The sequence below is a fragment of the Pithys albifrons genome, chromosome 5, assembly GCF_047495875.1.
Source record: "Pithys albifrons albifrons isolate INPA30051 chromosome 5, PitAlb_v1, whole genome shotgun sequence".
Taxonomy (NCBI): domain Eukaryota; kingdom Metazoa; phylum Chordata; class Aves; order Passeriformes; family Thamnophilidae; genus Pithys; species Pithys albifrons.
In genome coordinates this window covers 66,414,490-66,440,407 of record NC_092462.1, presented here as the reverse complement: position 1 = coordinate 66,440,407, position 25,918 = coordinate 66,414,490, and the positions used below count along the sequence as shown (strand labels likewise).

Sequence of the window (25,918 nt, the reverse complement as noted above, 5' to 3'; positions counted from 1 at the left end):
TTATTCCTGACCAATTTATACCCATTTCTTCTTGTATCAACACTGATTTTGCTGCTTTATGTGGTGCTTACCCTTGACAGCTAGAGGTGTGTCCCATGCAGCCCTTCTTCTGATGCATACCAATTATAAGGTAGGATTCTGACGACTGTTTTGCTAACTTTTCTCTTTGGAGTTCATCCATTTTGAAGGTGAGTGACAAGAATGACATTCAGCATTCTAGATGAGACTCCAAACATTGTCTTACATAACCACAATAAAGTGGTGTTTTCTGCAGATTGTGAGATTTTTTTCTATATCAAACATCCTTTTAGTAGTTACATTTAGAAGTTCAATTTAAAAACCTCATCTCTTTAACAAAGGCTTTGTTCCCATCCATGCAGATTATCTGTGTTTTAGCCCTGTTTTTGCCTAGAGAGTGAACACAGCCCTGCTGTAGAAAAATATTACTAGTTTCATGTATTTTTCTAATGCATTTTGACAACAGGTTGAGAATTCCCCACCTAGCCATAGTTTCTTTTTGCTGCTGTTTCATTTGTTCCTGTAAAGACTGAACATTTACTTGAACAAAAAAATTGAGTGGTTTTTTCGTGGGAATTTTTTTCTTTAAGGTAGGCACAGCTTTCTCATCTCTATGGGACAGTTAGCTGCAGGTATAGATATTTGAATGTTTGAGAGATTCAGACTAATTGTAACTTGAAAGACCTGCCTAGAATTAAAATGGTTGGTAGAATTCCTGGTTTTGCAAAACAGAGACGCTGGTTCTGTGTCTGTATGAGTAGGGAGTTGAGTGTAATAAGTATTAAAGGGGAGCACATCAGGGGTTATTCAAGGTTATCCTTGTAACTATGACATTGAAGGAAGTCCCTCATGGCTTCTAGAAGTGTGATCAACAAATAAACTGTAGCCTAGAAAAACATCTTTCTTATTTTCAGGGCAGTAATGGGGTTAACTCAGTATGATACAACTTTGACTAAATGAAGTGCCTGTATTACATAGACACACACAGATGGTGCAAATGGAAAAATTAAACAGGGGAGGAAATATCCTGCCTGGAGGCAGGTGACTTTGTAAGGGATGCAAAAATAGAAGCAAAAGGAACCTGAGGAGGCAAATGAGAAAATGAGACACTGAGAAACATGTAAGCAATTGAGGAGGAGCAGATTGTGGTGAAAGATGGGAAAAAATATGTTAGGCAAAGGGGCAATGTCAGTGCCTTCAAACAAAATTAGTAATGACGAGTGAGAAGGAACACAACATTTCAAAAGGCAAGAAAGTGAAAAGGAAAGCAAAAGCATAATATTGAAGGAGAAAAGTCAGAATATGAAGAGCTAACACTAGTGAAATTCTGTATACTTAGAATAGACAGCTCATACAGATAACTTAAAGAAGTCATAAATAGTATACAGCAAGAAGAGACATTTTTTTCCCACCAGAGAAAAATATGTCTCCAGACACGTATTTGGAAGCACAAATATTTTTCATGAACTAGAGAGGTTAAGTAATTTGCAGGAGGATCCCGTTAAAATTAAACATAATTTTCTCATGGTGTTATTAACAATATGTTGGCTAAAATAGTTTGTAACGTGTTTTTTCACTCCTTGACCTCAAATTGGAGACGTATTTTAATATTCCAATTTATTTCAGGCCTTGCCAAGTCTAACAGTTATCCACCAAACCAGGCGATATATTTATGGACAAGGAATGTCTTTTATAATTTTCTCCATAAACTGCTGTCTCTTTTGCAAAGTACAAAACCAGCAGAAAAAGACATATACAGGATTTTAAAACTATTTTTCCAGACTTAGTCTGCCCAGCTTGGTTTAGGCAAGTAGTTTACATCTCTGTAGACCTACCCTAAGTTGACAGCCTGGTTCTGTGAACGGTCCCATGTTCTAAAGTCAATGGGACGACTCAAATGAATAAATATATTGAACTCTGTACATACATGTTTGCAAGATCAGTTCTTATGCTGATAGTGTAATGTGAAAGGCAAATTTGAAAAAGAAATTTAGGAACATTTGGTGGTGTTATGTCAGCAAGTAAATACTAACCATCTGGTCTCTAGATTGCTAATCTATTTCCCCTGATTTTATGGGTAGCATACTTCCTGTGTGTGCAAGCTAGAGACTACATCATTAAACTTTTGTGTTGATCTTTTTTAGTGTTTTAACAGAAACATTCAAAATACTTTGCCATTTTGGGTATGAAATTTTCTTCCTATGCATAATTTTTCTGGTTGGAATTTTTTCATTCTACTACAGCTTATTTTAAGGTGTTTTATTAAACCACATTTCCAATAAGGATGAATCATTTCAGGTATGCTCTTTAAAAAACAGACTCGGTCATCTGCACCCTCTGGGTGTGGCTGGTCAGCCAGTTCCCCACCCACTGCACAGACCACTTGTCTAGACCCTAACACTCCATTTCTTTAGGAAGAGCCTCCGGCAAACCGTACTGAAAGCCTTGGAGAAATCCAGGAAGGCAATGTCCACTGCTCACCCCACATCAACCGAGCAGGAGATCGTAGGAGGAGATCAGGTTTGTCAAGCACAATCTACCCTCAGTGAATCCCTGCTGGCTTCTCCCAATCATGTGCTTCATCTGACTTGTGATAGTCCCTAGAAGGATTCATTCCACAACTTTCCCAGGGACTGAAGTAAGACTGGTGGGCCTGTAATTTCCTGGATCCTCCTTTAATCCCTTGTTGTAGATGGGGTGATATTGGCCTTCTTCCAGTCTTCTGGCATGTCCTGATCTCCACAACTTCTCCAAGATTATGGAGAGTGTCGTTGCAATGATATCAGCCAGCTCTCTTAAAACCCTTGGGCGTGTAATGTAGGGACCGATTAATTTGTAGGGGTCAGGCTCCTCTAACAGTTCATAGACCAGCTCTTCTTTCCCTGATGGTGGGTCTGTGTTTGCATGAACCTGGATGTTTGTTCCCTGGACCTGCAGCCCAATAGTGCTGGTGAAGACAGAGGTGAAGAATGTGTTGAGAATCTTTGCCTTTTCAGCATTGTCCACCTATCCTGCTTAACAGTGGGACAGTATTTCCTGGTGCTTGTTTATGCACTTGTTGTGGTTTTTCAATTTGAGCTGAGCTTTTGCTTTTATAACTGCATATGCACACCCTGGCAATTCCTTGTAGTATTCAATGGATTTTCCATCTCTGCTATGGTTTTGAGCTGACTCAGTAGCTGACATTTAAGCCAAGGGGGGTCTCTTGCTCCACCTAATTCCCTTACCTTTAAAGGGAATGAACTGGTTTTGTGCTTCCAGGAGCACGTTCTTGAAAAACTGCCGGCTCACAGAAGCTCCATCTTCCATGGAAGCTTCCTAGGGAATCCCTCCCAGATGAGCTTTGAGCAAGCCGAAATTCCTGGCTGTATGTTGTTATTTTAGGGGTAAGTTCTGGATTGCTATGCATGTCAAGAGAAGAAAATGAATTGGTGCATACTATTAAAGGTATAACATTTTCTACATACTTAAGGAGTACTTATCACAGCTTGATGAAGGCTTGTTTCACTGAGGGAAGCTATAGGAATATCAATTTTCTATGAACTGCAAAGTAAACATATTTAGAAAATTAATTAAAACTACTTTAAAAACTCTCCATGATCCTTATTCTTCCGCCTACAGGTTTAACAGTAATTTATCTTTAATTCAATATAATCAGATTAAATGCAGTATCTTTTATGAATGTATAAAACCTTGCCCACATGAACTTACGTGGTGTTAACTATAATGCTTATATTTTCTTTAAACTTATATGAATAAGGTTTTATATCCTTCCTTTTCGTTTAGCTTATCTTGGAACTTCACTAGATGAAGATGAAATATGCCACTGTTAAATCTTTCACAAAAGTAACTGTCCACATAGGGTTTAAATCTACATCTCATCTACTGAAGGATTTAAGCCTCTTTAGAGTGGGTTCACATTGGTTAACATTCAGTAAAAAATGAGACTGAATTTCACCACAGTTGAAATGGCATAATACAGATTACACCAGAAATTATGCACTTGTGTCTCGTGCTGCCAAGTTCTTGTGATTTTGTTTATGCATTGTCATGAGAATAAGCCATAGCCTTATTTCAGAAAGATGGTTAAAAAGGGTACAATATACATTGAAGAACTTTATTCTTAAGCAAACCTTCCTTCTGTAAGACTATCTGCATGTGTTCATTTGTGCAATGAACAACTCCATGCGACATCCCACATGCATCGTGGTTTGCCTACAGAAGGTACCAGCATCTTCAGTTGCCAGTCCTGTGCTGAAACATCAGGAACACCACAGTGCCCTGTGAAAGTTTAAGTTGCCTCAACACTGGAGCGGTGTTCCTCAGCACTAGAAAATTCCTCTCTGACAGTTCTTACAGGCAGCCATCTGTCTCCAGCTGTAGCTGTGCCTCTGAATCTTTTAGCTGGAGACACAGCAAAGTCTTGTGTTCTTTCTTGCCCACTCCAAATAAAAACGAAATATATTTGATGTGTAAGGTATGTAGTTCAAGTTTGCTATTAAGAAAAATACATCTTACATATTAGTGTAGGCTAATTTTCTATTTCTGATGAAATTAAGATGTTATGTTAGGCAATAACTTGAAGTAAGCCAGTTATCAAGGAAAGAATGTTTATGGAGGATCAGCCATATTCACCAGGACTTCAGTAGGAACTGCTTGGATCACCTGAAAAGTCACAAGTGTATCCTTACAAAGGTGGAAGAGGAAGGTGGCTGCCACAGGTTCAAGTAAATAAACCATCAGCATTCAATTTTACCAAGGAACAGAAATTTTAGTAGGAGGCAAAACCTTAACCTAGTTCTGAGGGGAAATTTGGAAGCAATGGTGAAGTTACTGAGAATTCCACACATGCTGTCAAGGCCAAAATGACTCTTAACTTAATGGGCTTAATGGAGAAATCTGTATCTTTCAATTTCAAAAGGCCATTTAAAATAACTGCAAGTCTAATCTTAAATGAAACCAAAGTTTTGGTGGAGCACCAAGAAATTATTCTACTTTATGTAAGAATATCTTAATTTGTTTTGTATGATTTTTAATTGATCATGATGATTTTTACCTAGAATGAGGAAGTATCTTCTATCTTAAAAGCCATTTAGAATCTAGTTATGAGGTGGAGGAAGATGAAGTCAGCCTGAGCTAAATCAGATTTGAGAGCCAGGGCAGAATCCTGTCATTCTGTGTTGTTAGGCATGGGCACCATTTGTACCAAAACCATCTTTGCCGAGGCGGACCTAAATGTCACTGTGCGGGTGCCATGCCTTGTCAGCTGAACCTCAGGAGAAGAGATTACCACAAGCAGAGCACTGCCTCTGGCAGGTATCCTGAGACAGACTGAACCTGGTCCAGAATGACTTTCTCTCTCCTCTGAAGTTTGGAGATTAAAAATGTGGATGAGAAAACGGGAAAATGCTTGGACTTGACTTTGTCACATCCTAAGTAGAGCAATGTAAACTGTGTTCTCTGATTCCTGGGTTAACTACTCAGAGTAGAGGATCCCTCCTCCTCACTTGAATGCTGCAAAGTTTGTACTGGAGACAGAGTCTCCTATCAGGGAATTATGTTAAATAGGAATATGCAAAGTTGATTTCTCTGAGTATTATTCCTATCTCCTCTTCAGTGCCTCAGGCTGGAGAGGCACACTGGAAATGGCTTCAAAGAGGGAAAAAGAGGGAAACGAGCAGAGCACTGGGCCATACCCTGCATGATCCTAACTGAGCTTGCTGTTTGGATGCAAGGACAGAGCTTGCTCACTCTCTGAGAAACTATTGCAGCATAAGATGGTAATGACCTTTTTGGTACTTGGAACCACAAGGAATACCTACCTGAGTTATTCCTTTTCCTTACACCACCAAAAATGCATAGTGCTGCTTCAGAACATATAAATTCAGCTGCCAAATCATACACATGATAGATAGTCCAGTGGGACTGAAGACACTGCTGAAATGAGCCCAATGGGACAGGAGACACAGCTTCAATGGAGCTGCAAAGCCACAGCAGGTTAATTAGTCTGGCAATTCTGAATTAGAAAAAGCTCCAAGGCTTAAAACCCAAATAAACAAACAAAACCAACAACCCCTTTAGAGGGGGGAAAATAAAAAGGAAATACAATTTTTGTAACTTTGTTTTTCATTTGGGTGTATGTGTTTTAACAATATAAGGTGTCCATGACTCAATATGAAATTAAAAGTTTACACTCATTCAGGCTCAGCAAGGCGTTCTTCTGGAACTGAGAAATTTTGGGTATAAACTAATTGTCCACAAGTGGTGAGGTAAAGGTTTCTGTGCTTCCACTGACCAGTAAGGCCAAACTCAGTTCTGGGGTTTCCAGTTCCTGGCAGAAGTGTATTAGGTATGTTTGTGTCCTTGAAGTAAATGTTTTAGCAGACATTCTTTTTCTATATATTAGGGTTGCTCATCAGCACTGAAGGTTTAACATGACACCAGCTTTAACCACATGTAATCATAGTTAAAGGAGGAAAAATTGACATCAATGAGTAATAATTTGTATTTTCAGGTTTTGCCTACAACAAAATGCTTAATTTGATTTTTGGTAATGAATTTGGGAAAATAAATATAGCATGTTCTATTGTAGGGAAATAAATTTTCTTAGGGTATTAAATAATTATATTTCTATTGCAGTGCTGTCCAAAGGTGCAGTCAGGACCACGGCCTAGCAGTGCCTCTTTTCACACAGAAAAAGTTGTTCCAGACAGTTTACAGTCTAAACTTTCAATTTTGCAAATGGCACCATTCACATATTTAAGTGTACACAAGAATATTTCAACATAAAATCCGTTGAACTGTATTTTAATGTTTAATTAAATAACATAGTAGATAAAGACACAATTACAAAGCCCAGTAGATGCACAAGATACACAGATCAATCCTTTTAAGTCTAAATAGGATTTGAGAGGATAGGTCCTCTATTGGAACAAGATCAGTGTCCATCCCCCTTTAGTTCTACTACTTCACAGCTCCTTGTAAGGATTTCTTGTCCATTGGTGTGCTAGGGTGAGAAACATCATCACCCACAACAAAATGCACTTAGGCACAAATATTTTCTTCCTTTTCCCTCTGCCAAGAGTGTCTCCCACTAGGTATAAAACTATGTCTGAAATAAGGAAAAAGTATTTCTAAATATTAGATTAACTAGTAAACCAAGGTAGATACTGATGGGTACGTGTTCATCCAGTCATCAGTTTGCAGACCCTTTGAACTGGATGGTTAACGGAAGGAGGACAAGCTTTTGAAATTTAAGAAATAAGTTTTATAATGAGGAGTTTGCTCCCAACTACATCTAAACTGACCAACACAAACTGTATATGATATAATTCTCCCTGCTGTTCAGAACAAAATGAACCTAGGAAAGTTGGAATCACACTTGTATACTGAATAGCATTTAATACTGACAATCATATACTATTTCACAATTTTAAACAGGTTGAAAACATTAAATGATAAACTGACATTTATGTGAGGATTTTTCTGTATGTCTAAAACCCTTTTTGGGGATAACACTTTCATTCCTTTAACCAATGTAATTAAACACTGGTAATTACAACTACAGACTTTGCATCAGATACTGGACTAAGTTTATCTTCTGACTTCTCACCTGGTGTTTGTGACAGCAATAATCACACTGCATTGTAAACCTCTCCAGATGAAACCCGAGCAGCTGTTTTGTGACAGCCACCCTTGGTGTGATTGAGATGTCTGCACGCTCAACATTAAGCTACTTAGGCTTATAAACCAAAGCTTTTCCAGCCCCAAAGCCACAAATCCTTATCATTTTGTTTCACACCCTTTCCTCCTTTATTGTCTCCCACAGTGGTGAAACAGTAACTTATGCTGAGACCTTGTGTGGATTTTTGAGGGGCCGTTAATCACCTTGTTCCGGACTCTAACCTAAGGTCTTAATTACCTTTCCAAAAGCACTGAAGCAAAGCACTAAATTCATTTATGATGAGTTGGAGTTTTCTGACTGCAAGGAGAGTGTGTGAGCACACCTATTGCCATGTCAGTCTTCAGTGCTCACTTCTTCCTTGCTGAGTAATACATAGGAAATTCTGCTGTACCTCAAAATAGTGTTCTTGAAATCAGACTAATTACATACTCCTGTGCAACTACAAAAACCCAATCAATTCTGTTGGCTATCACAAGTAGAACAGGTTCAGTATATTTGGAAGGGGTAATTTAACCCTGCCATGAAGCAATTAGTTTATAGTTAGTATACTACTTTTAGCATCCCTCCTCTTCAAAACAAAACAGAGCATAATTTCTTTCTGTTAACTCCAGACCTGTAGATACCTCTGTGGAACAGTTACAATTCCACTTTACTACTTGTCATTTTCAAAGAGATTTTATTCTGTTACAGCTGTTTACAAGGTCAAACTTTGAAATATCTGCTTGATCAATCTTCCATTCTGTAGGCAAGGAGACTGTGCACCTCAGTGCTACATATGTTGGGGCAACAGAGGTAACAGAAATATTGACAAAAGACATATAGTCTTGAAAACCTCATATAGAAGCTGGAAGTAATAGGGCTATCAAGGGGTGGTAATGAAAACACCCTTGGGTTTGTGGAATGCAATTCTTTCCTTGTGACAAAGGGTAAAGAACTACCAACTTTTTGCACATTTTTTAATACTGTACCTCACCTGAAAGAATCAATCCTGAGGTTTAAAATCAATCACTCAATTTTATTCCTTATGTTTTGAGTTTTTAGCCTCACTAAAAGCCTACTTTTATATGACAGGGTATGTCTGAAGAAGTTCAGAAGTCTGTTACACTGATTTGCCACACTGTCTTCTGTGAAGATGAGAAAAAGACAGAATGCTTATTTTATTCAGCTATTTTCCCCTTCCCATAAAACTGAATGCAAGAGATAACAAAACTGGGATCTAAGTCAATCTGAAATGTCTCATGTTAGTAGAAATCTACTTGGGATGGACTGACAAAGGAAAAAACCAGCAGAATGAGAAGGTGGAGGTTGGAGTAAAGGAGGAGAATCTTCTGTTTTTCTTAAAAAGCTTTTTCTTTTGCCTTGTGCTTTTGTTTTTCCTGAAGATTCTGATATCCTGTAAGCATTTCAGCTTGGGAAGGATTTATTAAGAAACAGTGTCTTAGACTGGACAAAAATTACACAACTTACTTAAGTTAAACCATCAAGCCACACTATTCAAATGTAAAAGTTATCTTACGGACATAACAGTGAGTTCTGGGATATGGAGATTGGACAAAAAGCCCAAAAGATCCAGAAAAAGGTAAACATTCCTCTGCACCTCGTGACTCATAGGTTCAGTTCCATTTCAGGTTTCCAGTGCATAGATAGACACTGAAATGAAATACCCGCACACAAAGGATTTCTACAAGTACGTGTTAACAACTAAAGATCACAGTCTTCTGCAAAGATCACAAAATCTTCTCAGGTTCTGCAGGAAAGTCCAATGGATTTGGTTAATTATTCCCTTTTCCCGAATCTTAAATTCCCCAGGCATCTCTTAACTGGCATTCCCTTTTGTGTGCATCATCTTCCTCTCTCCCCATTTTTCCCATTTAAAATAAGGTTTACTAAGGTTGCCCTTTTGAAATTAAGAAACTGTCGCCAATGTACGTTGAGAACTTGTTGCCTGTGCTGTTCGAACTGGGCGGCAAAAGATTCCCCTTTTTAACTTACAGAATACGCCGAGTTGGAAGGGACCCACAACAGCTCCTGCCCTTTGGATGCTTAGTTATTATAAAATGCCTCACCTACCTTCTCACCCTCACTGGATGCCCTGAAGGCTGAACCTGGTGCCACCCTGCTCCCTCCCACCTCTGCCTGTACCTGGTGAGCTCCGTCTCTTTGTTCCTGGGCTTCAAAGGCCCGGCACACCTGTCTGAGGCACCTCCGAGCGCCTCCCCGACAGCCTGCCCCTCGCCGGGTTGTTGCGTCCCTCCCTGGCACCGCCCGCCGCGCCGATGGGGACGGTGCACCCTGTTCCCCGACTCCGAGTGCCGGGACGCGATGCCGCATCCCACCGCCGGCCCTGCTCCAGGCGGGATCGCTCCGGCCCCGTTCGAACGGCCGCCGCCAGCCCGCGCCTGCGCGCTGCGCGCCCCGCCGGAGCCCGGGGCGAGGCGAGGCGGCTCGGCGAGACCCGAGAACTACGTGCCCCGTCATGCCCCGCGCGGCCCGCTCTGCACGGCCTGGGCGAGCAGGGCGCTCGCGGGGCACGCCGGGAACTGTAGTTCCGCGGCGCCGGGTATTGTTTCTCCCCTTTCTCTGTCCGGGAACACGACCGCCACCCCGCCGGGCGGGCGCCGTGACTGACAGCGCCGGGCAGCCAGTGCCCGAGCGCCCCGGGGCCGAGCCCGGCGCCGTCTCCCCGGTGACCGGCGGAGCCGCTGCCTCGGCGGAGCAGCCGCAGCCCCGGGGGACGGAGGTGAGTGGGTCCGAGCGGGGCAGCGCCCACCCCTGCCCGCCCGGCTCTCCCATCCCCCTCGCCGCCGAGCGCCCGGGCCGGGATCCCGCTGGGGTGCGGCGGGAGGAGCGGGGACGGCAGATGGGCGGCGGGAGGGTGGCCAGGGCGGTGGGGCCGAGGGGAGGGAGGGCAGCCCCGGTAGCCCCTCTGCGCGCCCCCCGGGCTGCGGCGCTGCCGCGACCCCCGCGCTGCGCGGAGGGGCGGCCGGTCCGCCCGGGGAGGGGGGGCCGCGGGCGCTCCCTGAACTCCCGTCTTTTACCGCTTGATTTTTCAAACTGTCCCTGCGGGCTCAGGTGCCGTTTCTCCCCTCCCCGCAGCTCCACCCCCCCCGGGAAGCGGCTGCCTCGGTTAATGGGTAACCCCGCGGAGCGCTGCTCCAGGCGCGGACCCGCCGCCCGCGGCGCCACGGGTCGCCCCCCGCGCCTGGTGCCCGCGGGATGCTGCCAGTGCCCGCGGGATGATCCCCGTGCGTGTGGAATGCTCCCCGTGCCCGCGGGATGCTCCCCGTGCCCGAGGAATGCTCCCCGTGCCAGTGGGATTCCCCCAGTGCCCCAGGGATGCTCCCCGTGCCAGTGGGATGCCCCCAGTGCCCCAGAGATGCTCCCCGTGCCAGTGGGATGCTCCCCGTGCCCGAGGGATGCTCCCTGTGCCAGTGGGATGCCCCCGGGCACCGCCAGTAGCTGGAGCTGGCCCCGGGAGCGGGGCTTGTGCCGCCGAGGCTTCGGGAGGGGTGCGCGGAGCTGCGGCGGATCCAGCCGTGCCCCTCCTGCCCTCGCCCCGGCAAAGCGCCCCGAGCCCTTCCCAGCCGCCCGGGTCCCTGAGCGGATCTCGCCCGAAGTGCCGCCCCTTCTGCGAGGCACCCCAGCAGTTCTGGAAAAGGTTTGCAAGAAAAGCAGGAGGAGAAAAAAAATGTCTAATGCCAACAAAACCTTGTCACCTTCTCAAATACAGTAAATGAAACTGAATTGTAAACGCACGACTATCTGTCTATACAATAACTTTAGAAAACTTTGTCCTCAGTCGCATGATTTGTTAGACAAAGCAGCAAATGTCCTATTTGTGTTCCTTACACTTCATACACCAACTTCAGTGTGAGAAGAGTTTTTATTGACAACTACTTTTTTAGCCTGCTGTTACTAATTGCAGTCAGTATTTTTTGAATGATCACGCTCAGTACACCTAATTGTTTTCTAGCAAAGCAGTTGCTGCTGATACGGGAAACATAATGGTGTGTTTGCCAATTCTGAAATGCTGATAAGATTTTTTATTAAAGTACTGTCCCGCCCAAGTTCTCAAGCTGCCTTCTACAGGTTGTGCTGTTACATTTCTTGTGTAACTTGTCTATAAACATGTACCACATATGAATAGTTAGTGGAATTCAAATTTTATAACTTCATTCGGGCTTTGTAGTGTCTTGGCATCATTTGTGAAAGTCAGTTCTGCCTTAATGAGTGTCATCCATGCTGAAGAGTCTTTTGCATTACTTCAAGACGTGTGTGAGGGATGAGGGAACAGTCTCTCTTCTCTATGCACTTCCACTTTGCATACTTTATCCTCTTACAGTTCCACTATTGAAAAACAAAATTAAGCCAGACAGTTCTCTGCTGTGTCTCTGCACATTAACATGGATCCTGTAGTGCTGACTATCAGCTCATTTCCAAAGGCTTTTTGGAAGGAACTCATGGTCAATAACATAGTCTTAAATTTCACATGCTCCCTCAGTGCCCTCTGTAACTGTCAAGGTTATAGTTTAACACAGACTGTAAGAGCAGTGTGCCTCCTGTTTCTGTTCTCTTTGTTGCTATGAGATAACGAGGGCAGGAGCAGGAAACAAACCGCCTCTTTCCCTTGAACGTAAGCAAATAAGTGTTATTTTCTTTGGAGTCCAGGGTTTGAAAATGACATGAAAAGCTACCATGGATATGTAAAAATATTATATACAGAAATGCAGTGTTTGTGGGCTAAAGTACAATACAACTGTAACTGGTATTTTTGGTGGTTTGCACCCCAGAAATAATTGATTCAAATTATAGACCAGAATGTGTGCTGGCAGAAAACTCAAATATTTCATTTTGATTTGCAGTTCTATGACAAAGCTGATGTATATAGGCAAATTATGTTATTTCACATACTTGTATATATTAGTGTTTTTGTCTGAAATGGCCTGTGAAATATTTTGTAGTTATAAAACTCCAAAGCTTTATCTCAGTACAGGTAAAATGATGTCTTTGTTTCTCTTTGGATATACTACATATTTTGTAATTTATTATAGGAAAAGCTTTTTCAGACATGCAATTACTTTGAAACTGTGGAAGTTTGTGCCACTTTCGTGCCATATCTTTTTAGCTCCAGGTTTCAGATCTACAAAGAAATTAAAAGAAAACTTAGGCAATTAGATAATTGGATAATTTAGTTTTGAACTAGTTTGCTAAGGGTTTGTCACTCAATGGATCTCTGTTGGAGTCGCTCTGCTTATGAGAGACACAATTTTTATAACTTTTCCTTTTGCCTGCCGTGCCATTTTTGCAGAGAAACATACCTGAATGCTGAAGCTTCTTGCAGAAGAGATACATTTGTCCTTTGTCTTGAAGTTTCCTAGATAAATTTAGTGAGCTGTTCTTTGTCCTGACTGAAATTGGCAGAAAAAAATGCACAGTAACATTCAGGTACTGAGGGAGGGAAGAGGTGACTTTTCCAGTGGGGTAACACAGTTTTTATTTTGGTTGGTTTTTTTTGGTTTTTTTTGAGTGGATATACACATTAATGGCAAAACCCCTTAAAATGTTGAATTTCTTCCTAACTTTACATTCACAAAAGTACATAAACATATCTATTTCTAGAAGTCTTCACACCTCTGGAACATCACCATTACAGAAAAGTAATATACTAGCAGCCTGCTGTTTTGTTTTTATAATTGCCATATTTTTGAATGACATTCTGTTATCAGTGGTTATCATCTGTATTAAATGGTTGGTGAGTAAGAGCCTTAAGTTAGGAAGGCAGGTTAGGTAAATGGACTTGTGAGTAGAAGTAAAAGGAAACCTCCCTTAGCAAATGTGGAATTGTGAGGTAAGACACCACTGAGGTTTGCTTCTTCCCACCAGCAGCCTAACTGCATTTTCATTGTGCATTTTTTATAGTGGCATTTAGGGTATTTGTTAGTACATTAGAAAGATAACTGGAAAAATCTTGGATTTTTTTCCATTAGCCACTTCAACATTCCAATATTGAATCTTATTTTTTTTTTAGTTACAACTGCTTTTTATTATATTTTCCAAGTGAGATTATTTATAATCTCATACACTTTTAATTGTTTCCTTTCCTCCTGCAAGCGAGTAGCACACTTTTGGATGCCTGATACTACAGGGCATTTTGGTAGGTTAGCAGCACAGTTTTGGAGGGGACCCAGGGGGCACATTAGGCTGTTCTCCAGACAATTGGGAGCAGAAATATTCACTAAAGGCAAATTAAAACATGTATATATTCATGCTCCTAGATAGCAGGCTTTTATTTACTTTTGGCAATTTTTAGTTCATTTTTTTGATTGGAGAGCTATATCTTGAAATGTTTAGTGATTATTCTCAAAATGTACCAGACCTAATTAGAGGTAGCTTAGTTTCCAAGTTTAACCTCATTGGGAAGTGGTCAAACTGTGTTTTAAGGCATGAGACTGGATGCAAATTGACAGGAGGTCTCTTTCAGCAATGTAAGAGTTAAGTTTGGTTAAAGGTTTGCAAAGCATTTCTTATGATTTCCATTCAAAGGTTAAGTGTGAAGTTTCATTACTTCTGAAAGTTAAGGGGTTTTTAGTCTCAAATTATAGGAAGACTGCTGTTAATGAAGCTAGATAATTGCTATATTAAAACAATTTGCAAAAACCATACTACATTGAATATTAACTCCTGCACCGTGGAGACAAAAACTTGATGTCCCTTTGTTCAAAAAAATACAAACTAAACCCCAAAAGTAAAGCCAACTGAGTGTCTTCTAGTATCTTGAAGGCTCTCCTGTTTTGGGTTTGGAAGGGTCCTAAGGGAATTACATCCTGTAGTACAGTATTTAGTGGAATATTCAAGAAACAAGAGTGTTTTTTTAAATTTGATGATCAAAGAACTTGTATTTAGTTAAGTAGTGAAGAGTTTGATCCTAAATTTTATTTTATTTTAGTTTTGGTTTTTAATTGATGAAGCTTTTGAAGTAACTGCCCTTCTGTTTGTTCTAACCTAGGCAGAAATACTGTGAAAGTAGTGTGCTGTGCATTGAATTGCCTTCTGAGTGTGGTGGGTTTTGTTATTTCTGTAGCTGAGAGCAATGTCAGGAGGATTTCTTCGTCATATTTCTTTCGTGCAAGTAGTGGGTTGGACACCACTAATTTAGCACTTTAGTTGAGATAAAGAAATGTGTTGTCTCTATGTGTATGCACATATATATTTTTATGTGTATGCATTTATCTAAAATGTTACCTGCATTTTGCCCACATATGCAAGATACTTACTTTAAAGTACTTTACACACTTTAAGTATGTTACAATGGGGCTGAGTTATGGATAAGCCTGTGGACCAACTCAGAGAAGTTAATTATTTTCAGATTAGTTCTCCCTTCCTCAGATGTAGTTTATTGCACTTTTCTGTATCTGTAGTCCTGTGGTTATTTCTGTCAGACCTGTGGAACTGAGAGTTCAGAGCATAAAGCAAGGCAATAGTTTTGAAAGTTGAACAAGTTGTCACATCTTTTATTTGTGTTAAGGCATTTTTATGCATATGCATTTTAACCTGCTTATTGGAGGAAACTTCTTTAAAACAACAGAATTTACCCTGACTATATTTAGAACAAGACATCCAGACTTCAGTATCAACACCAAAATGTAATAAAATCTACTATTTCTTGCTGTTCATAGAAAGCTGCTATATGTTAATTGTAAAGTCATGACAAGATTAATACTGGCAGCATGTGGAGTTCCTTCTTTTTCCCTTTTTTTTTCTTTGAGTTTTTAAGCTAAACTAAAACACATGGATGTTGGAATGACTGACTGAAATGCATTTTTACAGTGTTTGCTTTCTGACAAATTGTTTTTGAATAGATTAATTGGTTGGTGTAACAGTAAATCTAATCTTGGATCCCTTTGTTCTGAAACATGACTGAGTGCCCTTTGTTGTTGCATGTGTAACTGAAATGTGTGTAAGAAAGTTGAAGTTTGAGATACTTACTTTAATTTGCTTGTACAGTCAGTCAGTGGAGAAATAGAGGGAACTCTAGGGGAAGTTAATCTGTTTTACATGGATACATGTGGTACCTGTATTTCTGTACAGTGAGTGTAAAGTGGGGTGAGGTGTGGCTGAGTAGATAGACAGGAGCTCTCATTCTTATGTTGCTGGGAAAGGATAGATGAGCTTCATCCAGGATTTTCACTGTGCTGTACAATGCAGTGCTATTGCAGTAAGCCAGAACTTAAATGAATAGTAGGTAATGTGGGGGAGTTGGGAAGGATGTAACAAGCTGCAATATAGAAACACTGACCGTACATCAAAAGACTTACATTCTGTTCTTTGCGCGGTCACTTTGTCATTTTGCCACTTTATTTCCATTTGCTATTCCTTTCTCCTCAGTAAAATTAGGACTCTGGTACCTGTTCTTTTCCAATTGTTATGAGTGTTTTGTTAATTCTCTAGCAATAGTTTTTGGTAGAGTTCACTAGTAGTATTTCTGAACAGTAAAGGGAATACTGGGTACTGAAAACCCTGAAATGTGATTGAGAATTAAAATGTCTTTTTTTCTTTCTTTCTTTAGGGCTTCATCAGATGAAGGCGTGTTACTCTTGAAACATGACAAAAATCTGGACTAAATAAAAGTTTTTCTATTTCGGGAATAAAATCCAAAATGTATAGACCAGGGGAAACGGTCAAACGTCGGCTCAACATGCATGCTCCTCCACGGATAAGGAGTGTGGAAGTTGCTAGAGGAAGAGCAGGTTATGGGTTTACTCTTTCTGGACAAGCTCCTTGTGTTCTTAGTTGTGTGATGAAAGGAAGCCCTGCAGATTACGTTGGACTTAAAGCAGGAGATCAGATATTTGCAGTTAATGAAATTAATGTGAAAAAAGCCTCTCATGAAGATGTAGTGAAACTTATAGGAAAATGTTCTGGAGTCCTGCACATGGTCATTGCTGAAGGGATTAGTCATCTAGATTCTTGTTCAAGCGATGAAGAAGTTGGTTTTTATGATGGGAAGGGGTGGCTGAAACCCAAACCTGACTCTAAAGCTCTGGGTATAAACAGAGCAGAGAAAGTTGTTGAAGAAATGCAGTCCGGTGGCATTTTCAACATGATCTTTGAGAATCCTTCTCTTTGTGCTGGTACCTCAGATAATTCTGCACCAAAACAAAGATCATTTTCTGTTTCTGCTGCTGTTAAATTTGACACTGGCAATGAAAGTGCAAGCAATCCAAACCTACTGTCAAAGGAAGAAATAGCCAAAGTCCTGAATGATGATTCAGTTTTTAGACTTGGACTGGAGAGTGCAGAAGACTTTGTGTTGGATGCAAGCATTTTAAATGTTGCCATGATTGTGGGCTACCTGGGCTCCATCGAACTTCCTTCAACAACCTCGAATTTGGAAAATGAGAGTTTGCAGGCTATTCGTGGCTGCATGAGACGTCTGCGGGCAGAGCAAAAAATCCACTCCCTGGTGATGATGAAGATAATGCATGACTGTATTCAGCTCTGCAGTGACAAATCAGGTGTCGTGGCAGAATATCCTGCAGAGAAACTGGCATTCAGTGCTGTTTGCCCAGATGACAGAAGATTCTTTGGACTAGTTACAATGCAGACAAATGATGATGCAAGCTTGGCTCAGGAAGATGAAGGGGTTCTGAGGACATCTTGCCATGTTTTTATGGTGGATCCTGAATTATTTCATCATAAAATTCACCAGGGTATAGCAAGACGTTTTGGACTGGAATGTACAGCAGATCCAGATACAAATGGCTGTCTGGAGTTTCCAACATCCTCTCTACCTGTTCTGCAGTTTATTTCTGTCCTATACAGGGACATGGGGGAACTGATTGAGGGAATGCGTGCAAGGGCTTTTCTTGATGGTGATGTAGATGCTCATCAAAATAATAGTACAAGCAGCAACAGTGACAGTGGAATTGGAAATTTCAACCAAGAAGAAAAGAATAATAGAGTTCTGGTGGTTGATTTAGGGACCAATCCAAGTAAACACATTCCTAGCAGCCTATGGGAAAATCCAGTAGGAAGGGGACAAAGTCAGCCTGCTTCCCATTGGAATGGCTTCTGTCATGAACAAGAGGGAAACATTCCTTTAGAAATAATTCAGAATGATAAATCCCAAAATGTAAGCAAACACTTAGGTCCTGCTGCTCGTATTGAAGTGCCATTGGTTTCCTCCCGAAATTCAGTACCCCCATCAAAGAAAAATGCTGCAGGCACAGGCAATCAAAGGTGGTTGCCTGTGCATGTTTTACAGGAATGGCAGCATGGAAATGCCAGTGACCAGGAGTCCTACACGGATTCTACGGATGGCTGGTCGAGTGTTAACTGTGGAACACTCCCCCCACCAATGAGTAAGATTCCAGCTGACAGATACAGAGTTGATGGCAGCTTTGGGCAACCTCAGCTAAAATCTCACAAAAACGAATGGTCTAAGAAGATGTTTTGCATTCAGAACAAATTTGGCCCTCCACACAGTATTAGGAAATCTAAAGAAGATAAAAAGGTAAGAATATGTTTACACTGTTTCCTAAAAATATCAAAAACCCCTCACCACCCAAATCCAACAGCCTATGGTACTTTTACACCATAATATTTGCATAATAAAATTTAAACATGTATTATATAATTTACAAAATTTCGGATGACGAAAATAATATAGTTCTTTATGGTTTGTACAGGGGTTGCATATTCCTGTTTAATTGAGTGCAGCTCTGGAATTGTACTTCTGCTGAAGTGTTGTCTGTTAGGGCGTTCTCACATTTCTTCTCTTTTCATTGTTTCCAAATGTTGCAGTGGCATTGCAATGAAAGGCAACATGACAATTCAGCAACTGCAGTTTCTTCTGACCTCCAGCAGCAAAAGAATGGAAACAGTCTGGATCTTTAGTCTGGTTCCTTTTTGTAGAAGACTGTCTTGCAAATGTTATTTTATCTAATCTATCTATTTTTATAAAGGCATAGTCTAAGTCTTAGTCAAAATCCTGGGTTATAGACTTTTATGTTTAACTGTATAAGACTATTTTATTAACAAAATTGACTCCAGTAAACCTCTCAGTACAAGGTGGAAAACTGACATCCAAAACTATTCATTAATGTTAGGGCACAGATCTAATATTGTGCCAGTAAGCCTGTAGTTCAAATTTCATTTCAAATTACTGCTTCATCTACTTGTTTTGTCTACTATTAGACAAAGTGAGAAGATTTTAAAGAAAAGGTGTGGGAGGAGTATCCAACTATCAAACATGATTACATACTGTCCTCTTTGTGACATACAAATCTTTCTGTTGTTGATAACTGGGATTCCAGTAAAGTGTGGAGGTCACTGGTCCAACACTAACAGCATTAGTAGCAATGTTGTATCTGAAACTTTTGCTGACTCCAGGGAAAGACAGAACCTTATATTCCAAATTACTCCTGAAGAAGCTTTGTCGTTCTGTGACAGAAGTTTTGCTTATATGATTGTTTCAAATGTCCATCATACTGTCCAAATAGTTTTGAAAAAATGTGGGTTTTTTTTCACCTGGTTAAAAATACACAACTGCTGCTCAAGTTGAGGACAGTAAAGATTCATTAGTTGTTTCATAATGTTATAAACAAAACCTTTGCAATGCTGTGACAATCAGTCATAGACATTTTGGGGATTAGACTGCAGAACTTCAGAACATTTTGGTTTCTGTGTGAAAAGAGAAGTTATTTTATATTGCTTTTTCTGCACTGTGAAGCCAAAAACTTTCACATATATTCTTTTGTATGCTTTTTGTGCTGCAAATGAAAAAAGTAAACTGGTAATATAATAGTTATACACTACTGTATTGTTAAGGTGAAGTGACTGCTACAAGCAGCAATGTTTTCCAGACCACAATAATGTATTAAATTTCAAGTGATCTCAAATATAAGGTGACTCACACTTTCAAAAACCAAATAGACATCCAAAGAGAAACACTAAATTTGTAAATATTGCCCACCAAAACAACCTAAGAATTAATTCTATCCACTGTCCTAAAGACTACATGATTTCGTTGCTGATGGGCCAAGGAAAAGATTTCTTTATAGGCAGCACCTGGTGCAGACACATTGGTCCCAAGTGCTCTCTGGAAACTGGACCAGCTGCTTTGGATGCTGCTGAAATTCCTTCAGGGTCTCTGTAACAACTTTGTGTCTGCAGGGTTGTCCATGATAGTAATGTGGATTGGATTTTTTCCAGAAACATTTCTTTTATGGAAGTCGAGAATATACTAATGAAGATATCAGAGAAAATTTTACACTTTAAAATGAAAGAAGTTCTATATGTTGATAAAGAGTAATAATATTTCGTCTACTGCATCACTCAGTATAAACCAACACTAAGTATCTGTCTTCCCTTTTCAATCTATTTGCTAATAAAATAGGCATTCTGTTCTTTGATTAATAACAAATTTGTTTACAAGACACATTTAAAATGTTCCTGTGTGGATTTAGCATTTAGTGTCTTCATTAGGGCTACAGAACCTCTTTTGCATTTTAGTGTTTTTCACTATTATTGAAGGCTGTTGAAACTGATGAAAAAAGCTCATGAAGGTTTTTCAGACTAACGCATAGAGACAAAGTTCTACAATGTTCTCATCTTGAATCTTCAATGAAAATAGTCATTTTTGGTGAACATACCTCTGTATTTCTTTAGCTACTGCAAAAATAGGGAAAACCTGGTTTTGCATCTTAGAGCACTAGTTCACTTTCATAAGAGGGTGATACTCAGAAATTCAGACTTTTTTTTTTGCTGTGTGTGAAGGGAAGAGGTAAGGCTGCTTGTTCCAAACCATTATTCAGGTGTGTTAGTTCCTGTGTTCTGAGCAAACTACATGTACCCACCTTCCTGTGACCTTCTTAAGTGCTCGGGACTTATTTTACACAGCATGCTCAGACTCATTCCAGTCATGGAATAAAGTATATAGAGTGGCCATGTGGGATTATATTCATATTTTTACAACCTAGTGACTGACTGTAATGCTTCATCTGGCAGAGCAGTCCTTAAATTGCTTTAATTAGGGTGGCATATTTTTGCCTTTAACATCAATACTGAAGGTAATATATCCTGTGAGTGGGAATGTGTGGAAGCCACTAGAGGGAGAAAAGGTCACCAAAGCTGGAGATTTTTGTGATGGACTCTGTACTTCCATATTAGATACTGTCTTCCTTGGAGCTTTCATTGCATGAGCTGCTGGATGCAATTCTGCTCAAGCAGAACTGCTGTGCAGCTGAACAGTGATGGTCACAGCATGTAATTCTGAAAAATACATTGTAGGATACAATGCCAGTGGGGGGTAAGATGGGCATAAACTATTTCCAGATTTTATAGCTGCACTCACAAAACATTTGTGACTCATACAGCACACAAGAGCAGATGTGAGAAAGCGTTAGTGCACTTACCTCTTTACAATTGCACCTTCAGAACTGGGCCTGGGAAGTGTTTCTTATGGGTAGGAATAGGTCTGGTGTTTCAGACTTCAGGTTACAAGGAAGTAAATGCATTTTCTGAGCTTTGTTTTCCCTTTAGTTATGATGTTTTCAGCTCAAAAAGTAGCATTGTCATTAATTCTGTAACAATCAGCAAACCCACTTTTGAAATAGTTTCTTTACACTGCTATGAAGCATTTTAAAATTCAATGTAAGTGTGAATAGTTAAAAAAATTTAAAAATGCCGAATTTGGTTGCTAGAGAATAGCATTAGTTTTTTTTGTTTTGCTTTAAAATGTTGTAAGTAAATACCTGAAATTACTGAACTCATACTTTCACAGATGCTGTATATATATGTATATATATATATATATATACATATATATATATGTATTATCTTTTAAGATGATTTTTGTATGTGGGAAGAGTAGAACTAAACCAAGAAAATTTTGGTTCTGGTCCACCTTTCTGACAGATTTACTGCAAGGTATCTCTCCCTGGCCCTGTGCACCTCTATAATTGTTTCCTGTACTAAACTTAACATTTCTGGTGTTTCTTAAGTGTCACAGGAACAGATTTCTGTTGAAGCATCTAATGAGAATTTTTTGGGGGTCTTCTTGACTTCTGTAGGTCTTAAACTGAAACAAGTAGGGAGTGGGAGGCCTGATGATGTTGCTGAAATTCCCTGTAAAGGCAGATCATGGAAGGCCACGTGCCTTTCAGTCTGGGAATGACCAAGGAAGATTTCTGGTGCCAAGAAGCTTCTGAATGGCTCTAAGACTGATGCTGTGTAGGGGTGTGCAGTTTTGCGAGGTCTATAAGACTAACAGATGAAAAGCGTGGTTGTGGTTTCAGTGGGAATAGAATAATTCCTGCTTTTCTGTTTGTTACTCCACTTGCACTGTGCTGCCTTTGCTGCTGCGTTGCCATTTCCCCCATTTCAGCATCCTGCTGAGTTCCAGTCGCTCACCTCCTCACTCCTGTGCATGATTTTTGGGTGACGCAAATGAAAAGCACCATAAGCAATCTGAAAACATCAGGGGATGTTGGGGTTGGCAGGGGACTTGAGAAATTGCTGGACAGGGAAGCATTCCTTTCCCTGCAGACTAAATTAATATAATGCGTTTGATTTTGTTAAACTCTCACTCTCTGTTTTCAGGCTAGTGCCTGGCCAAAAATATGTCTACCCATTACTGTTTTAAATTAAGTTTTACTGGGAAAATACTCCTTTTCCACTGGAAAGCTTAATAACAGTTTAGTCTTTGAGTTCTCTCTCCATGAGGACAGAATTGTAGGCATTGACCTCTCACCATTTAAAAAGAAAAAAAAAGTTTGTTTTGATATTGTGGCAGTGGATATAACTGAAGAGTAAAAGAGGTTTTTCAATTGAGCCTGATAATTAGAATTTGGGTAGGTTTATTCCAAGGGAATATGAGAAATCTGTTAAAATGCTTTTAAAAAATCTTTTACAAATTTGGGGTATTAATTTTTAGAAACCCTTTTCTGTTTCACATTTGTTGCAAGACTTCTATCTTGACCACGTTATTGTTTGTGCTAAAGGAAAGTGTGAATTTGTAACTGGATCATATTTGTAGATCTTAGAGGAAGACAAAATGGATAATTATTGCCTGAGACTCATGGGACAAGAGTATTGCATATATGTATACATATATGTGTGTGTGTGTGTGTATATATATGTATATAGTTGATAGACTTTAACTATTAAGTCTATCAACTGCTTTGTAACCTTCATAACTTAAGCTACTGAAATGAAAATATTGTAAAAATGTAAAATGTGAAAGAGAGAAGAGGTAAGCAGTACTGTGGGTAACTATTATATATTACTGTTTCTCTGTTTTGATGAGTTTAACTACTTCAGAGTTGTGTTTGTTTCCAAAGCAAGTGTTACTGAAAAAGATGTGCTGTTAAGTTAAAAATGAATTTTTTTTTGTGAAAAATTATAATTTACTCCAGATCCAAGACTTGCAGTTTTTTAATGTTGGTAACTGGTTGGTAAGCCAACTGCAAAGCAGATATTTCAGATGCAAAAACAATGTTGGCAAAGCTGTGTGGTTCCCATGTTTGTTTTTTGTTGCATAATTACATGTTTTTTTCCTTTTCCTTTACAATTCTTTTTGCTCACTAGCTTAAATTGTTCTACCACAGCTGTTTATAAAGCAGAATTAATGGCGGCTGGATTGCAATTCTTATGCAGTACAATTTAATGTTATCCTTTGGATTTATAGGCCTTGGTGTGATTTGAATGTCCGTTATACTTTAAAGAGAACTCAACTGAAATCGCAAACACCAGGACTGGTCTGAGAATGTGCTAATGGGAATTAATCTGCAAAGAGGCGTTTATAGGAAATAGGTCTTCTGGCACATTTTGCCATGAGAAAATGAAAAGCAATTATATGTTTAGTAATTTCATTCAGCCTTTTCATGTGTATTGCAGTCTTCTAAAATGATTTCAAAAAATGGTCAGTTCTAGCATCTTTAAAGTGTATAAAAAGGACAAGTAATTTGTGTGCTAGAAACAAAACAGCATGGAGTAAATAGCACAAAATGAATTGAAATAATAAAAAATTGCTTAATTTTTACATTTTAAACACAAAAGCTTTGAGATAAGAGACTATATTGTCTGTACAAGGATAGATCTGAATTCCTTGCATTTGAGTAGATTTAGAGAAGAAAAGGAGCTGTAAAATACCAGTTCTTCACTGGAGAAGAAATAGATCCATAGGGAATAAATATTTTTAACAAAAATAAATATGGAATTGCTAAAACTTACCTGCAGTGGTACTTTTGACATTCCTGTTATCACTTGATTTGTACATTCTGCAGTTTAATAGTGTGGAACACCACATAATTGTATATTCCATATAGTTTCATTTCATACCTGCTAATATTTGTCAGGAGAAATGCTAGCAATCTTACTCTCTGTTTTCTCATGATGATTTTATTTTGTTTTAAAGCTTAGCCACTAATAACTTACTTTCCAGTCAGAAATCAGCTTAGTTTTCTCCCATCCAACAGTTTTTTCATAACTGTAATATAACTGGTTACTCTAATACTACTTTGGAGATGGGTTGACCAGAGCTATAAGCAGTTTTAAAAAAGTGTGGGCAGGCAATTTATTCATAAATCTTATTCCTTGATTTTCTTTGCTTTTCTGATGGTTCCTGGTCAGAATTTTGATTGCTGCTCATTATTGGCCTATACTGATTTAGTGTTTCCTACCTAATGTTCAAGATGATTTTCTCCATGTTTTCCCCCTAGTGTACTAAAGTCTTATTGTTCCTCTGCAATTTTCAACTAACAGGCTTCCAATTCAAACAAGACACTATTATCTAGTTATATTGAGAGAATGATCTTACTATTTAATCTACAGTAATAGCATCAACATTTTTGGGTTTTTTTTTCTTGAAAAGGGTTTAGGATAGTACTGAAGTGTAGATTGTCTGTTTTATGCCTAGTATCCTTCGTATGGGAGACAAGCAATAAATTTGCTGTACTTGGATGTTCAGCATGACAGGACAGTCTCTTTTCTATGTCTTCCCAAAGTGCATAGAGATCTTACATGAAATTTTACATCAATCTTGGTTGCATTATGGGCCAACCTGCCACTCAAAATGCCACTAATGGTTAGAAGGCAGTGAAAAGTGTCATTATCACTGGATTAGTAAAGAAGTATTCTTAAAAGTGATCAAATTTATTGACCAGTAATGGTGAATAATAGCATTTGAATTCTTTGCCCTACTGGTGTCCTCCAGCCTCACCCCCCCCCCAAAAAAAAACAAACCCACACCAAAATAACAACCCAAACACAAAACCATTCTGGGATTTGCAGTGTAATTTAAGCCTGTGGAGAAGCTGACAGTGAAATTTGAATCATTCTAGACCTTTTTAAATTAACCCTCTGACACTTAATCCACCTCTGTGAGGTGATGTCTGTCCAAGATGACGGCAGCAGTGCGGGGCAGCCTCAAGGGTGTTAATTCATTGTGGTTTGTCCATAGCCATGGAGCCCCCAGCACATACCCCAGGTTTTACTCCTGTTCCTGTTATGGTCCACAGTCTGGACCACAGCCAGTGCTCTTCCCAGTTCCCTCCCAGATTCCTTTATCTCTTTCAGGATACTAGAGTCCCTAACCCAATATATACTATACTTCAATCCATCCTGTTCTCAGGCCCCACAGACCCTCATTTGCCAAGTCCTGTGAGTTTCAGTGTCCATTTTGGGTGGGGAACTGGTGATGCTGCTGAGTGGCAAAGGGGGGTCATGGCCTGCATTCTGCTCTGCTCTGCTGCAGTGGGGCAGTTGCTCAGCTAACAGGACCCTTAGGCAAGAGAGTGGCTGCTTAGCTCAGTTGGTTAAAACTTGGTTGTAACAATACCAAGGTCATGGGTTCAATCCCCTGTGTGGGTCATTGACTTAAGAGCTGAATTTGGTGATCCTTGTGGGTCCTTTCCATCTCACAATAGTCTGTGATTCTGTGTGTGAATGGTGGTGGACAAGAGGGGCAGATAAAGCCACGTAGTCCAGAGCAGGATTTGAAACTAATATTGATGACAGAATAATATTTGCATCATCTACTTTTTTTTTTTTAATGATCCTTTCACTATTTTTTGAGATTTTGTGCACTGACTATATTGTCACTACTGTAGCACCCCAGTTTCCCATTCCTTTTCAGAAAGGTCTAAATGAGGAATTTTCTAAAGTCTTAAGTCTGCGTTTTTTGTAAAGGTGAACTGCCAGTCCAGACTGACCCTT

General features: G+C 39.9%; 1 protein-coding gene across 6 annotated transcripts in view; it reads left to right on the top strand.

Annotated features, from left to right (window-relative positions):
• Positions 1-16,268: 16,268 nt before the first annotated feature.
• RGS12 (regulator of G protein signaling 12) overlaps positions 16,269-25,918 on the top strand; it is an 84,372-nt gene continuing 74,722 nt past the window's right edge. For 4 of the 6 annotated variants that reach the window (XM_071556890.1, XM_071556888.1, XM_071556889.1 and 1 more), the window contains exon 1: positions 16,270-18,215. In XM_071556890.1, the coding sequence (XP_071412991.1) occupies positions 16,359-18,215 (1,857 nt within the window). In that variant the 5' untranslated portion in view covers positions 16,270-16,358. Of the gene's footprint in view, positions 18,216-25,918 lie in introns of all 6 variants that reach the window. The other 2 variants (XM_071556892.1, XM_071556891.1) reach the window with 1 other exon arrangement.